Source organism: Myxocyprinus asiaticus, chromosome 22 (assembly GCF_019703515.2).
Source record: "Myxocyprinus asiaticus isolate MX2 ecotype Aquarium Trade chromosome 22, UBuf_Myxa_2, whole genome shotgun sequence".
Classification (NCBI taxonomy): Eukaryota; Metazoa; Chordata; class Actinopteri; order Cypriniformes; family Catostomidae; genus Myxocyprinus; species Myxocyprinus asiaticus.
This window is the reverse complement of record NC_059365.1, coordinates 1345001-1362074: the sequence shown is the minus strand read 5'-3', so window position 1 is coordinate 1362074 and position 17074 is coordinate 1345001. Positions and strand designations below refer to the sequence as shown.

Here is a 17074-nt window from a genome sequence, read left to right as displayed (position 1 = left end):
GAAAACAAAAATGATGGTAATCAAAATCATCATTTTGTGGCTATCATGGTTTTACTATGCAAATACCATAGATTAACAATGGTTTTACTATAGTAATATTGTAGTAACACTTTAAAGTAAGGTTACATTTGTTAACATTAATTAATAACATTAGTTAACATGAACTAACAATGAATAATACCTTTACAGCATTTATTAATCATGGTTAATTTTAATTTCAACACACACTTTTTAAATTAAAAGTTGTATATGTTCACATTAGTTAATGCACTCTGAACTAACCAACTAACAATGAACAATTGTATTTGTATTAACTAACATAAACAAAGAATAAGAATTTTACGCTGTAAAAAAATATATTGTTCATTGTTGATTCATGATACTTAATACATTTACTAATGTTAACAAATGTAACTTTATGATAAAGTGCTACCATTATGGTTAGTAACAGTCTAGTAATCATAGTTTTTGTTTTCATGTATTAGTACAATGGTTTATCTATGAATATCACGGTTAAAATATGGTTATTTTAGTAAAATCATGGTAGATTTATTGTGAGGAAATGCAAAACCTATTGTGAGGGCAGGCAAAACTATTTTAGAAACAAAAAATGAAATCGAAAAATAGTGTTCACACTTGGTTCGTTTCAGGGGTCTGAGCGTGGTTCACTGGATTTCTGGCCCATATGTGAACAATCCAAACGATCTCAGACCCCTTAAAAGCAAACTGAGCTGAGACCATCGCGGGAAGTGGTCTGAGTTCGGTTCGCTAATAATGTGCATTGTGAACAAAAAAGCGATCCGGGCTCACTTGATTTTCCCATTAGCGTAACACCAAACATGTCTGGCGCAGACAGGTTCCCGTACTCAGGAAATGACAATGCGAGCACGGGAGAGACGCGACGAGATATGATATGACATAAATATAAAACCAACAATCATGCCACCATCCCAATCACTGAGATCACATTTCTCCCCATTCTCATGGTTGATGTGATCAGTGTACAGATATATGAACAGTTAAAGACACCAGTGATATTTAACAGTGATAGTGCCAGTAATAGTATTTTTTCTATATATTTTTTTCTATAAAGTGACCCCTTAGCACCCCCTTGTGGCCCCCTGGGGATCCCAGGCCCCGGTTTGGAAACCCCTGAGGGTCTACAGGTGACCTGCTGGAGAGATGAGTTTCACAGTCACATGACTCCTCTGACTGTCTGTCTATGGGACAGTGAGATCATTTATAAAGGGAAATAACTATTCAACAAAAATACCAAAGCTTTAGGGTTAATCTAAGTAAATAATTATCTTAATTTAAGAACGACAGAAGTCATTGGGACATCCCCACCATGTGTGTATGTGTGGGCTGCAGTGTTTGTAATTACTGTACTGTTGTGGAAGTGTGTGTTCATTCATGGCGGAAGACAAACACATGTAGTGTTCTAAATCTAAAGTTGGTTTTGGTCGCGGTTTTACATTGAGGCTGGAATGAAGGCTTTGCAACGTCATTGTGGTTTGTTGTTGGTTTCTTCTTTAATTTACATGAATGTCGTATAAAGCCATCAAGCCAAGAGCAAAAGTCTCCATTCTGTCATGGATTACAGCAGCTGTGATGTGGTCAGCACTCCGGTCAATACACGCCGCAGCGCTTGGACGTCCGATTCGAGTGTTGGACACTCCCGCTGAACTGATGGGAATCACTGTAGTTCATTTGAACACAGATGCTCTAAAACAAGAGATTGATGTTCAAGAACCACTTAGAAACCAGTGTTGGAGAAGCTACTTGTAAAACTGCAGCTTCCCAAGCAACAATGTTAAAGTATTACGTTATGAAGTTAAAAACTGCTCTATTAAAAAAGTAGTTAGCTACACTATCTACTAACAAAAATTAGCTAACTACATTGAAGCCATTTAAAGAAGAAAATAATTTTAACCCTTGTGCAATCTTCGGTACATTTTTGTCTTTTTCATTTTTGTTTTTTCGATCATTTTGGCTGTGTTAATGCCAACGGCATACATGTGTGTATTTTTGGGGGAATTTTGATATTTGAACCTCATTTCCTATAATACATCTATAATACACAGTGTACACAAAATAGTTACACTCAGGACCTTCAGGACAAAAATGTCCCCATTGAAACCCATTAAAACTGCAATATTTGATCCCAGTGCCATTAAAGCATAAAATCATGAATTCTGTGATATTATGCTTTCATTCCAGAGCTTTTTCTCATGTTTAGGCTATGGAGCAAATACAAGCTTTTCCCCTATTTTCTGTTTGCTGTATTATAGAGCACTGCAGGACAACTGAATAAATGATGCAGCTAAAATTGTGTGTGTGTGTTGGTATGGATGTCAGAGTGTGTTTTTTATGTGTGCATTGAGTAATGTGTGTTGTGTGTGTATGTGTGTGTGTGTGTGTGTGTGTAAAAAACAACTGTGGCATTATGTAAACAAACTGGCATTTAAAGGGTTAAAATTTGGTAGTTATGATCAGGACTGATGTTGGTTAAAAAAATGAACTCATTGAAAGAAGAAAATAATATTAATAAATAATATTACTGCAGTTTTTTGACATGGACATTTTTGTCCTCTAAGGTTGTTTAAGGTCAAAGGTTATCATAGGATTTTTAAAGGTAATTGCAAAATTATTATGGACAGCACAGCAGACCAGGATATGATGATGTCACTCATGAGGGCTTCTGGTTTTAATAAATCACAAATAATATTTTATTTAAAATGTTAAACCATCTACTCACATTCCTCCAACAACAACAAAACAAAAACAAAAACACGCAACTTTGTATATATGTGCATACACTGTAAAAATAATTTTGTTGTTTCAACTTAAAGTAAGTGTTCGTGCTGCCTTAAAGTTTTAAGTCGTGTCAACTTAAGAGGGAAAGTTGTTTAAACAAATCCTAAAGTTGACTGAAATCATCTTGATGTCTTTTTAAGTAAACGTAACTTTCTTAGCTCAATCAACAACTGAACATAGAGCTTCAATAACACTGATTATCAATTAAAGGAATATTCCGGGTTCAATACAAGTTACGCTCAATCGACAGCATTTGTGGCATAATGTTGATTACTTTCCTTTTCCTTCCTTTTAAAATAAAAAAGCAAACATCTATGTTCCAGTGAGACACTTACAATGGAAGTCAATGGGGTCAATCTGTAAACACTAAAATACAGTTTCAAAAGTATAGACACAAGACGTAAACAATATGTGTGTTAACACTGTTGCCATGACAAAAACGACTATAAAAATGATGATTTAAACAACTTTACAGCTCAAATAATATACAAGTTTTAACAGAAGAATTAATGTACGTTCTTTTATAAAATTATAAGCGTCACATTTTTGCCTTTAAACCCTCCAAAAAACTGGCCCCATTGACTTCCATTGTAAGTGTCTCACTGTAACCTCAATTTCTGCTTTTTTAAAGAGAAGGAGGGACATGTCTAAATAAAACATTTTTTTTTGGTTTTGCCACAAATGATGTCGACTGAGCTTAACTTGTATTGAGCCCAGAATATTCCTTTTAATATTACTGAAGATAACTATAGAAATAGTTATGTCTATATACCATTATCAGAGACTAAATAAACTGATATTTAATGCTAATGGCCAGTTGATGATCAGAGGTTGACGTTTAATTCATCTATCATATTTAGACTTAAGCTTGTCAAGGAGACACGCATGGGCCTCAACACTTAACAAGCAAATCACAGTGATGGTGACGATGCATAATTTTTATGCATTGTAATTTGCACAATATGCATAATATTTTATTCATGCTGCAGTGCATCCTGGGAATCCGAATATGTGAGTGTGATGTGCGTAGTTCTCTTGATTTATATTTTTTATTTCAGCTGAATAGCTTTTCAACAACTTAATCACAAGTTTAGCCAATGAAAACTGGATAATTGTGTCATCTTAACATCAATCCAAGGAGTTATTCTGTTACGCTGGTCAGAGATAAACAAACTTGAACTTTCGTCTACAGCGAAACGCAAAACTTATTCGCACAAGCTTTCACGAGTTTCCAGTCTCCCGTATTTGGATGCGTTTAATGGGAGTGAATGGAGCGCGAAGGGTAGTGTGACCGCTGCCACCCCTTAAACTCTACGGATCTGCCGGTGGGTCTAAAGGGGGGCGCTATATCTTAAAACAAATAAAGTTTACACTTAAAACAGTAAAGTCTACAAATACATAAGTCAGGCATATGAGGTATCATATGCAAGTTAATTGGAGACCCTAAATTGCCCGTAGATGTGAGTGAGAGTTTGAATGTATGTCTGTATGTGTTGCCCTGTGATGGACTGGCCATCTGTCCAGGGTGTTTCCCTACCTCCACTAGATGGCAAATCACATTCCATCACAATAAACAGATCTGAAATGTAGGTGGCGCTCTAATGCATTTTAGCCCTCACAGATGTGCTCGTCCATAGACATTCAGTCTAATTTTCCGTTCATCCACCACTCTCATTGTTTCAGATTGAATATCTAGGCCTCTGAGTGGACTAGAAGCTCAATCCAGGTGTCATTAGAAAGCTGAGATCCTCCCCTTTGGGATAATATTTAAAATTGTTACATGAATGATTTGTTTTGCATGCTTTTCCTTCTGGATGTCATATTTTGTTCTGGACATCTAAGATATAACACTGGATTAATCACACTAGCAAGCTCACAGACAAGTAAAAATGGCTAATGTTTTAGAAGACTTCTTAAGGTGAAAGCAGATATAACGTTTTTAGCTATTTGGGGTTTACAGCAGCAGTTATCGGAGCGTAAAAGAGACGTTTGTATTTGATGACTTACAAAAATCATATTTCACTTTGTGACTCTTTTGAAAATCTTTCGAACTGTGGTATTAGGACAACAAAATTAACTGTAGAGTCACATTCCTGAGAATAAGAGCTTTCATTTGATATATAACTTGTCCATTTAGGTGCTATGTGAAGGACTTTTATTTTCATATACATATTTCTACCTCTAGGGGGCGCTTGTTTTCATCGCGAATGTTTTCAGGTCTCATTTTGATATTTTAAGTAACATAAATGCAGAAATGATGTTATCTCTGAAAAGTTCAGATTCTAAGCTTTGAAATGATACCTCATATGCCTGACTTATGAGGCTGTATTTGTAGACTTTACTGTTTTAAGCGTAAACTTTTTTCATGATATAGCGCCCCCCTTTAGACCCACCGGCAGATCCGTAGAGTTTAAGGGGTGGCAGCGGTCACACTACACACTTCGCGCTCCATTCACTCCCATTAAATGCATCCAAACATGGGAGACTGGAAACTCGTGAAATCTTGTGTGAAGAAGTTTTGCATTTCGCTGCAGACGAAAGTTCAAGTTTGGTTATCTCTGAACAAGCGTAACAGAAAACCAGAGCACCTGGAGGAAACCCACATGAACATGCAAACTCCATACAGAAAGGCCCAGTTGACCCAGGACCTTCTTGGTGTGAGGTGACAGTGCTACCCACTGAGCCACCATACCACCCAAAAATGAGACCACAGTATGTGTGAGGAAACTACAATAGCTCAGAGGTTGCTCTTTCATAGCTCATGAGACATTTTGTCTCAGATGCTTCTCCTAAAATTCCTCTGGAGAAATAAAAATAGACACAGATGAGTCAGTAAGAGTATAAAGCTATAAAATGAATGTGGATAGATCATTTGCTTATGGGAGAACCTGATGAGAGATGTTTGAGCTTATCCTGAGATCTCTGACTTTTGATTGCAAACTTTGGTATCTTGCCAAAGTAGGTGGAATAAGTCACAGTGGGTGAGGGAGTCTGGTCACTGGCCCAACAGGGACAGAGACAGACAGTCAGCAAGAGAGAGAGAGACAGACCAGTCCAGCTGCCCAGCTGTAAACACCACAGACAGCAACCATAAAACACCATCCTCATCCTGGACCTCCTCTTCACAGCTGAACTCTCTCCTGCTCTGTGAAATCTTCTACTTTGGGCTGTGAGGAGTGTCTGTGGCGTCTCATTTGATGTGAGATCTGCAGTACTAGAGCAGCTTGAAGAGTTTATCTGAGTTTAATGAGACGCCGTGGCTCTGCGGAGCACCGGAAGGAGACAGGAGAGGAGGGGGAGGAGGCGCAGAGGGGCCACAGAGGGGCTCAGATGCTGCTCAGGGGGGCAGAGAAGGAGAAAACGAAAGAGAGAGAGAGAGAACGAGAGATGGCCACGGGAGCAATCACAACTCTCCCAGCCAACCCTGACGACGGGGCCAGCGGAGGATTTCCTTCAGGGAATTTCAAGGAACCAAAACGTTTGTACTGCAAAAACGGTGGCTACTTCCTGCGGATAAACTCGGATGGCAGGGTGGACGGCATTCGTGAGAAAAGCGACCCACACAGTGAGTGGACTTGTTCCGTTACTCTTCCATGGAAAAACAGGAGAGAGGGAATGATCTAGAGCAAAGAGAAAGAGAGAGAGAGAGAGAGAGAGAGAGAGAACACAAAGTCTCTTTATATTGTTGTTGTGGAGCAAGAGCCTTAATGATGTCACATTTCCATAAAATAAAACAGTTGTTGTTTATTTTTGTAATATCAGAAAGTGTCTCTACATTCATTAGAATAGAAAGATCAAAGTCCCACTTTATATCAGGTGTCTTTAACTACTATGTGCAATACAATGTATTTAATGTGTAACTACATGTACTTCTGCAAAATTCTCACGAGATTAGGTATGGGTAGGTTTAGGAGCAGGGTTGGGGTTAGGGTTCAGGGTTAGGTGTAAGTTTAAGATTTTAACTACAGATGTAACTAAATGCAGGTACTTTAAATATAAGTACAATGCAACAACATGTATGTACATAATAAGTACATTTGTATCAAATACTGAAGTACATAGTAGGTAAAGACACCTAATATAATGTGTGTCAAAGTTCAGGAGTAGAGGTACTTTTTTTTTTTTGCTTATTGCTAAACTTTTATACTAACAAAAATGATAATTGTGGACAGGGTTGGGAAGGTTACTTTTAAAATGTATTACACTACAGATTACAGAATACATACTGTAAAATGTAATTTGTAACGTATTCTGTTAGATTACTCAAGGTCAGTAACGTAATCGAAATACTTTGGATTACTTCTTCAGCACTGGTAGATTTGTTTTCCACTTATTTTGATTATATAAACAAGTTAATAACAAGTATATATATCATGCAATTATATATTTTTTAAATGACTGTAAAGAACAGAAAGGATTTTAAGACACATTATTCAATGAAAGTGGAGTTGCATCATCTTTGATGGACACACATTACACGGAGGAAAAGATCTGTTTTAATCTCGAGCATGTTTCATCAAAACAAGGTGATTTTCCAGGTATTCCAGTACTTATATTTCTAAAAGCACTTTAAGGACCTTGTGTGAACCCTGTAAACAGTGTAGATCAAAGCGCAGATAGATTATGATGCTTGACGGGTCATTTCATTTATGATCACATGGACAGAAAACAATAGTTGCAAATGTCGAAATATCGAGTTATGCCACGATATGGTTCGTCATTTTTTTGGTTCACGATATATAGAAATTCTATATATCGTGCCATCTCTGGTTAGCAAAGCAATTGCTCATTGAATAAATCAATATGTAGAATAATCAAAATGTATTGGTTCTCAAGCTCCACTCTTCACAATGATGGTAACCCCCAAAACTATAAAATAACAGACATTTTTTAATCTCAACATATCAAAACATTAAACACTAACAAATCTCTCCCTTTATATTCATCAGTTTCAGTTAACCAAACAAAAAATATTCATGTTGTCCCAATGCACATGGATTAAGTAAAGATGACCCTTTATTTAGTTGAATCAACTCAAATTTATGTAATCAAAGGAACTTAAATTAACTAAGTAATATGAACATGGGAGGATTGAGTAAAACTGACAATAGTGAAAGTTCTTTTTTTTTGATAGCGCTGCCATGATAAGCTTATATGACCAGCCAAATATTGCACACTTTATATCAATAATCACCAGAAACAGGATGCTTTCAGCTGCGAAATATGAATGAATCATGGTTGCAAATAGTGCATTTTTACAATTAAATCAATAACTGAGAACATTTGTTTTTGCATGATGCTGCATCTATGCTGCTAGGTCTCCGCACAACATTACACAAATATTACTGAGTGCATCCTTAGAAAAATAACATACTTTATGCAAGAACGAGATGAAACTTCAGTACTCAAAGGTGCGATAGAGTTTCTTTCAAATGTCTGTGCCATTAAAACTAATCAGTATAAATCTGTTATCTTATGTGGTCATGTAAACACATAGGCCACATTCTAACAGGTTTTTGAAGAGTGCGCACATGTGTGGAACAGACCGGATAACAAACATCATAGGATGGAGCCAAACAACAAGTCAACAAAGCGGAAAGAATTCAGCATTTCTGGAAATACAGTGGGAAAAGCACATGCACTATAAATTATACCCATTTACACACACCACTGTAAAATATGGACTGTCCTTCACATCCACGTATGTGCTGGTACACTGGGGGAATCCCAGAGTTTTAAGTAAGAGGGAAACCCCACTACTGCAGCGCAATTTTTAACTTTATATTAAATAGTCATGTGAAGGTGACACAAAATTTGACACCAAAAACGGAACCATTAATAACACTTTAAAAAACTGCTTCAAAATGTAACAAATATTACAATTCTGAACACACACATAATAATAATAATAATAATAATGATTTATATATATATATATATATTTATCAAGAATTCAATAAAAAAGTTACAACTTAATGTGATGCCAATTATTTAATTCAAACTCTGTGAGGGTGCCTCGTGCCGCCCTGGGCAACCGCACGTCACCCATGCCTAAATCCGCTACTGTTCGTTATAGTTAGTAAGAGTAGCACAATAGGTTGAACATGGCAAAGGTTCAGTTAACAACTTTTTTAACAAGCTTTTCTCTCTAAATGTTAAGCAATTGAACACCCATTTCCAAACATACAACGACTTTTTGCATAACCGTGGCAGAGATACTCAGAAATGAACTAATATTTATATTAGCTGACCATCTGTACCTCTCGGCAACGTTAAATGTCGGTTAACTTCAAGATTTTCAGTGATAAAGTGATAAGTTAAGCCCTCCGATCTCTCTTTGTCCACTTGGGCATTGTTTTCTTCATTTTAATGCACTGTTTTTCATTTTCCATCTTCCTTTTTCTGTTCTGCGCCTCTAGAACGCATTCCCCCTCTGACCATTTTTGTCACGTGACAGTCGGAGCAACATCGGTAGACAGAGGGTGAGCGGTAGCTATGATGGTACTGCTTGATAAAATAATAAATAAATAAAAATAAAATAGTAAAATAATTAAAATGCATATTTGAACCCATTTAAAATGCTAAGAACATTTTTAAGTTAAATCAAATTAAATCAAATAAAAGTGAAATAAAACACATCCTTTCATGATTGTTTAGAATTGTGCTTTTGGTGATTTGTGAGGTATTATAGGAGATTTATAGAGTATGATTTTGGCGCCCCCCTTTGTGTGGTGCCCCTATGCGTTGCATATGTTGCATACCCCATTTCTGCGCCCCTGTGCATACCCCTCAACAAATGTATAGCTGCGCCCCTGGGTGTACATGTAAACGTAGTCATTGTATTTCCGTTGAAATTACAGACATTTTTATAGTATAGGAAACACCCTGTTATATAGTATGTAACGTATGTAAACAGCAGCAATCAACTAAATATTTCGCTTTAGAAAAGAAGGCAGTGACTATGTGCAGCGGCTCAAGTGAATCGTTGAATCATTTATTTGAAATAGCCTAGTTCATTTGCATGAACCGTCCGAACAAATAAACTGGACTCCTCAACATTACATACAAGTATACGTGAATCAAAGAATTGTTCAGTTGAACCCGCTGATTGACATGAACTGTCAGAACGAACTGATTCACTTACGTATACGATTTGGACTTCCCAACACTACAGATAAGAGAGAGATGATGGTTCAAATGAGTTGGCACGTTTACTTCCTCGATTCGCTTGGCTGTATTGCGGTGTGTTTGTGACGCAACAGTGCTGTTCAGAAAATGTAGCTTGTTTCAAGAAAAGCTACACTGCATTATAGTCACGCTACTGAAAAATGTAGATAAGTTAGTAGTGTCCTAATTTTAGTCAGTTGGGCTATCTGTTGTTGATCCAGAAGAATCACACAGTTCTTCTGAAGTCTGTGGACTCTCATTTGAAGAATGTTTCATGTGTTTATCATTCTGACCAAAGACTAAAAAATAACAACATAATTTCCTGCCAAAACCACAAATGTGTTTGTCAGCTGTGAGAAAATCAGAGAATAAGATTAGCTGTGAAAACATGTGTAATAGTTTGAGTTTTGAACAGAATACGTTTGCGTTTTCTTGCAGTTCGACTGCAGCTGCAGGCGACAGCTGTTGGTGAGGTGGTGATCAAAGGTGTCCGCGCAAACCGTTACCTTGCCATGAACGCAGACGGACGACTGTTTGGAACGGTGAGACCCTCAATAATGAGTTTTCACATTCATAAATATTCCTCTGGAATCTCCTGAGGATCAGATGGTTTTGAAATATGTCATAGTTGGGGAATTTGTATTTACAGTAGTGAAGAGTTTCAGTTCAACTCAGCAGTGCAGGTATTTTTGTGGCACTGTGGTTTTTGAGGGCTCAACCACATGGTCTTTAACATGTTTCTTAAAACTGTTATGAATAAACTGCTGACCACAAACACATGAAGGCTGGTTCTGTTGATGTGGTTTAGAAAATCGTAAATACTTTCACCTGAGAATGTTCTGAGAAGTAGATGCCTTTTTTATTGCACTCTAGATGGATCTTGATGATTTAGTTTCTTGCGATAAAATATGTAACACGGTAAGGTCAAGTTACCCCCCATTTAAAGCCCACAAGTGTGTTTGCTTTTCATTTAGGAAAGGGCAAAGACCAGTTCAACACACACAGTTAATTAAAGCTGTGTAGAGTGTCTGTATTCCTAGCATCATGCTGAAACAATCCTCACACTGATGACGAAGGTGTTTCACAACACTGAACAAACATTTCCTCCAGCGTTCCTTGTTCAACTCTCATGAAAACAAAACTGGAATCTCGCCGCTCACTTAACCCTTAAACAGGCAAGAGTGGAGAATGATTAGCAAAAAAACCCCCACAAAAAACAAAAAAAATACAAAAACAATTTCATTTCATGTCACTTTTTAAATCATTTGGAATCAAGTAAAACAAATCCAAAGGAATTTTTTATATATTTGATATATTTTGGATTTGTATCTCCCAGGATATGTTGCTCTATTAGGGTACAAAAAGTCAGAGTCATCAATATTTCTGTTTTATTTGATGCAAAAAAATTACGAGTTTCTGACTTCCCCTCTTATTTTAAAACATATCATACATATGTGAGTGTGTAAGTGTGTGTGTGTGTGTGTGTGTTTGTGTGAGTGAGTGTGTGTGTGTGTGTGTGTGTGAGAGTGTGTGTGTGTGTGTGTGGGCAGGTTTAAGTGGTTTACGAGGACTTTTTTTAGGTTATAAACTGGTAATTACAAGGGTATTATGCTATAAATGTGGTTTATGAGGACATTTCTAGTGTCCCCATAATTCAAATCACTTAAAAAAACATACTAAACGATGTTTTATTGAAAATGTAAAAATGCAGAAAGTTTTTTGTGAGGGTTAGGTTTAGGGGTAGGGTTAGGGTTAGGGGATAGAATCTATAGTTTGTACAGTATAAAAATCATTATGTCTATGGAGAGTCCTCATAATGATAGCTGCACCAACATGTGTGTGTGTGAGTGAGTGAGACTGCTCTAAAAGCATTTATGGGAGATTTTGTAACAATTAAAAAAAGGCACTGTCTAATGCAACTCCATACATGATGACCACAAAGATCCAAATACCAGCTCTTCTCACATAAAGACGACGACAGCAACATCTTTGACCCGATCTCCAATGTCAAAAATGAAAGAAAATTTCTCACTCCTGGAGATAGAAGTTGTAGAACTAAAATAATTAATTATGTCCCACCTGAAATAAAACAACATGCAGAGGCTTACATTGACTTGATGAATTTAAGACTTACAGAGAAACAAAGAACAGATGACACAAAAACTTCAGCAAACTAAAGAAGATTTGAGGAAAGTAAGATCACCAGTAGGAAGACAACTAACAGAGATTAAGAAAGAAATGCAGGAGGAACTGTCTGTCTTGAAGTCAGAACTTCAGACCAAAGATGAATTTATCTATGACCTGAAAGAAAAGCTCAAGAATCTCCTGCTACACCATCAATCTCTCCAGAGACACTCATTCTAAATCTGCAGCTAGAACAATCACCACCAATAGAAAATCTTCACTCCTCAACAGATCCACGAGACCAAACCCACAGTATGGCTCCAGACAACCACAGAGAAGCACAGACTCTTATTCTAAATGGACTCAAATGGCAAATATATAAATGAGAAACTGTTACTTCCAAAAATGAAGGTCCAGAAAATCTGCTGCCTTTGAAATCCTTTCTGATAAAAATCTGAATGAAACCTACATTATTCACACAGGTACGAATGACTTAAAGGCCATGAAAGGTCATGTGGCTCCAGTGCTCAGAGAGGTGACCATCAGAGCCATGCAATGATCCCAGAGACTAAAATTACTCTATCCACTCTACTGCCATGCAGGGATGTGCCAATCCATGCCATTCATGGAAACAATGTAAAACTCTCCATAGGATGTGCACTGCTTCCAAATGTCCATCTGGCCCACCATAAGGATATACGACCTCATCATATGTATGGCCATGTACACCTTAACAAACAAGGAGTGCAACTCTTTGCAAGTGCACTGAAAATCACAGCCCTAAATACAAGAAACACCAGCAACCCAACTGTCAAGAGAAGCTCCCGGCCACCAGGAAGTCCTGCTCCTCCAGTCCAGGCCAGACGAAACAGCCATAAGAGCTCCAGGACAACACCAGAGTTACTCTTACATTTACATTTATGCATTTGGCAGACGCTTTTATCCAAAGGGACTTACAGTGCACTTATTACAGGGACAATCCCCCTGGAGCAACCTGGAGTTAAGTGCCTTGCTCAAGGACACAATGGTGATGGCTGTGGGGATTGAACCAGCAACCAAATCTGATTACCAGTTATGTGCTTTAGCCCACTACGCCACCACCACACACACCTCTTCAGGAAACCCTGCTCCTGCAGACCAGATCAGACGAGACTCAGCCACGAGAGAACCAGGACAACACCAGAGTTACTCTTCAGGAAACCCTGCTCCTGCAGACCAGATCAGACAAGACTCAGCCACTAGAGAACCAGGACAACACCAGAGTTACTCTTCAGGAAACCCTGCTCCTGCAGACCAGATCAGACAAGACTCAGCCACTAGAGAACCAGGACAACACCAGAGTTACTCTTCAGGAAACCCTGCTCCTGCAGACCAGATCAGACGAGACTCAGCCATGAGAGAACCAGGACAACACCAGAGATAATCTTCAGGAAACCCTGCTCCTGCAGACCAGATCAGATGAGACTCAGCCATGAGAGAACCAGGACAACACCAGAATTACTCTTCAGGAAACCCTGCTCCTGCAGACCAGATCAGACGAGACTCAGCCATGAGAGATCCAGGACAACACCAGAGTTAATCTTCAGGAAACCCTGCTCCTGCAGACCAGATCAGACGAGACTCAGCCATGAGAGAACCAGGACAACACCGGAGTTACTCTTCAGGAAACCCTGCTCCTGCAGACCAGATCAGACGAGACTCAGCCATGAGAGAACCAGGACAACACCGGAGTTACTCTTCAGGAAACCCTGCTCCTGCAGACCAGATCAGACGAGACTCAGCCATGAGAGAACCAGGACAACACCAGAGTTACTCTTCAAGAAACCCTGCTCCTGCAGACCAGATCAGACGAGACTCAGCCATGAGAGAACCAGGACAACACCAGAGTTAATCTTCAGGAAACCCTGCTCCTGCAGACCAGATCAGACGAGACTCAGCCATGAGAGAACCAGGACAACACCAGAATTACTCTTCAGGAAACCCTGCTCCTGCAGACCAGATCAGACGAGACTCAGCCATGAGAGATCCAGGACAACACCAGAGTTAATCTTCAGGAAACCCTGCTCCTGCAGACCAGATCAGATGAGACTCAGCCATGAGAGAACCAGGACAACACCGGAGTTACTCTTCAGGAAACCCTGCTCCTGCAGACCAGATCAGACGAGACTCAGCCATGAGAGAACCAGGACAACACCAGAGTTACTCTTCAAGAAACCCTGCTCCTGCAGACCAGATCAGACGAGACTCAGCCGCGAGAGAACTAGGACAACACCAGAGTTAATCTTCAGGAAACCCTGCTCCTGCAGACCAGATCAGACGAGACTCAGCCACGAGAGAACCAGGACAACACCAGAGTTATGCAGCAGCGGTTTCAACAGCCACAAAACCCTGCAGCGGCAGAACTCAACCAGATAAGACATCTACTCAACATCATCTGTTCTAAACTGATGACATAATCTACAAGAGTCATACTGTATACATGTATATACACACATTATAAAATATCAGTTTTATCCATGAAATCATTTCAAATCAGTTGTTGGAATAAACAAGGTCTGGACTCTGCTACATTTGGTAACAAGACTGTAGACCACAATGTACTAAGTGGTTTAACAGACATTGGCACCTCTATCTTTCATGAGACAGGATACAGTGAAATTGCTACCCCTTCATTTAGAAAATCTCAAATCAAATGTGGCCATGATTCAGCTGGATTATTATTATGGCACAAAGACAATTTAAAACACTTGATTAAAATAGTCAAAATCACTGGTAGCACAGAGTGATCTTTCCCTTTGTGCTGTATATATTCCACCACATGACTCTCCATATTACCAAGAAGAATACTTTCTACAGCTGCAGACTGATATCTTACACTTTCAGTCCAGAGGAAATGTCCTGATATGTGGTGACCTAAATGCAAGAACTGGGAGAGAAACTGATTATATAAATAAAGTAGATGATATTCACATACAGCTCTTGAAAAAATTGAGAGACCACTCCAAATTTTTCTTAAATCAGCATCTCTACATGTATGGCAGCCATGCCAGTGTCTGTTGAATTCCAACACAAGCACACCTCATTCTACTTAATGAGGTACTGATTAGGTAATCACCTGAACCAAATCTTATTTAACGAGGAAAAGTATAAAAACCACTGCTGTGGTCATCACTATCCTCTTGCAACAGGACCAGCTGGATGGCAAAAAACAGTGCCAGCAGTACCTCAAAAGCAATTGGAATCAAAAAAATAACTATCGACCATGCCAAAAGAGTTGAAAAGAAAAGTTTTCAGAGAGGAAAAGAAGGGTTCAATTCTGGCTTTACTGGCAGAGGGATACAGTGAGCGTCAGGTTGCTTCCGCCTTTAAAATTTCAAAGATGGTGGTTCATAAGAACAAGGTCAAGCAGCAGACATTGGGACATCAAAGCTACAGACCGGCAGAGGGCAAAAATGACTCTCCACTGACCGGGATGACCACCAACTCATTCGAATGTCACTCAACAACGTAGGATGACATCAAGTGACCTACAAAAAGAATGGCAAACGGCAGCTGGGGTGAAGTGCACGGCGAGGACGGTTCGAAACAGGCTCCTAAGGGCAGGGCTGAAGTCGTTCAAAGCTAGAAAAAAGCCCTTCATCAATGAGAAGTAAAGAAGAGCCAGGCTGAGGTTTGCAAAAGACCATAAGGATTGGACCGTAGAGGACTGGAGGAAGGTCATCTTCTCTGATGAATCCAATTTTCAGCTTTCTCAACACCTGGTTGTCTAACGGTTAGATGGAGACCTGGAGAGGCCTTCAAGTCACAGTGTCTTGCACCCACTGTGAAATTTGGTGGAGGATCAGTGATGATCTGGGGGTGCTTCAGCAAGGCTGGAATCGGGAAGAATCATCTTTGTGAAGGACACATGAATCAAGCCACGTACAAGGTTATCCTGGAAGAAAACTTGCTTCCTTTTGCTCTGACAATGTTCCCCAACTCTGAGGATTGGTTTTTCCAGCAGGACAATGCTCCATGCCACACAGCCAGGTCAATTAAGGTGTAGATGGAGGACCACCGGATCAAGACCCTGTCATGGCCAGCCCAATCTCCAGACCTGAACCCCATTGAAAACCTCTGGAATGTGATCAAGAGGAAGATAGATGGCCACAAGCCATCAAACAAAGCCGAACTGCTTGAATTTTTGTGCCAGGAGTGGCATGAAGTCACCCAACAGCAATGTGAGAGACTGGTAGAGAGCATGCCAAGACGCATTAAAGCTGTGATTGAAAATCAGGGTTATTCCACCAAATATTGATTTCTGAACTCTAAGTTAAAACATTAGTATTGTGTTGTTTACAAATGAATATGAACTTGTTTTCTTTGCATTATTCGAGGTTTGAAAACACGGCATCTTTTGTTATTTTGACCAGTTGTCATTTTCTGCAAATAAATGCTCTAAATGACAATATTTTTATTTGGAATTTAGGAGAAATATTGTCAGTACTTTATAGAATAAAACAAAAATGTTCATTTTACTCAAACACATACCTATAAATATTAAATCCAGAGAAACTGATCATTTTGCAGTGGTCTCTTCATTTTTTCCAGAGCTGTATATGACGACACCATATCTCAATCAACATCAGTTATCAGTCCAAGAAAAAGCTATGACAGTTTAGTCAACACAAATGGAAAGCAGATGTTAAAGCTCTGTAAAGGTTTGGGACTTTACATCATAAATGGTACAATCAGAGGTGATTCACTCGGTAGATTTACATACTGCTTCACATTGGGAGCTAGTGTGGTTGATTATTCAATTACAGACATTAATCCAAAATTCATCAATGTGTTTACAGTCAGATCTCAACTCCCAATTTCTGATCACTGTCAAACAGTGCTCTTCTTAAAGCAATCTAACGAATGGACCAAGACTCCTCCTCAAGAATCTGAACAAGTATTACCTTTGAAAATCAAACTCAAATGG

General features: G+C 38.9%; 1 protein-coding gene across 1 annotated transcript in view; it reads left to right on the top strand.

Annotated features, from left to right (window-relative positions):
* Positions 1-5865: 5865 nt before the first annotated feature.
* Positions 5866-17074, top strand: part of LOC127412776 (fibroblast growth factor 2-like) — a 16578-nt gene continuing 5369 nt past the window's right edge. The window contains exons 1-2 of the mRNA XM_051649416.1: positions 5866-6382; positions 10423-10526. Coding sequence (XP_051505376.1) covers positions 6064-6382; positions 10423-10526 — 423 coding nt within the window. The 5' untranslated portion in view covers positions 5866-6063. The remainder of the gene's footprint in view (positions 6383-10422; positions 10527-17074) is intronic.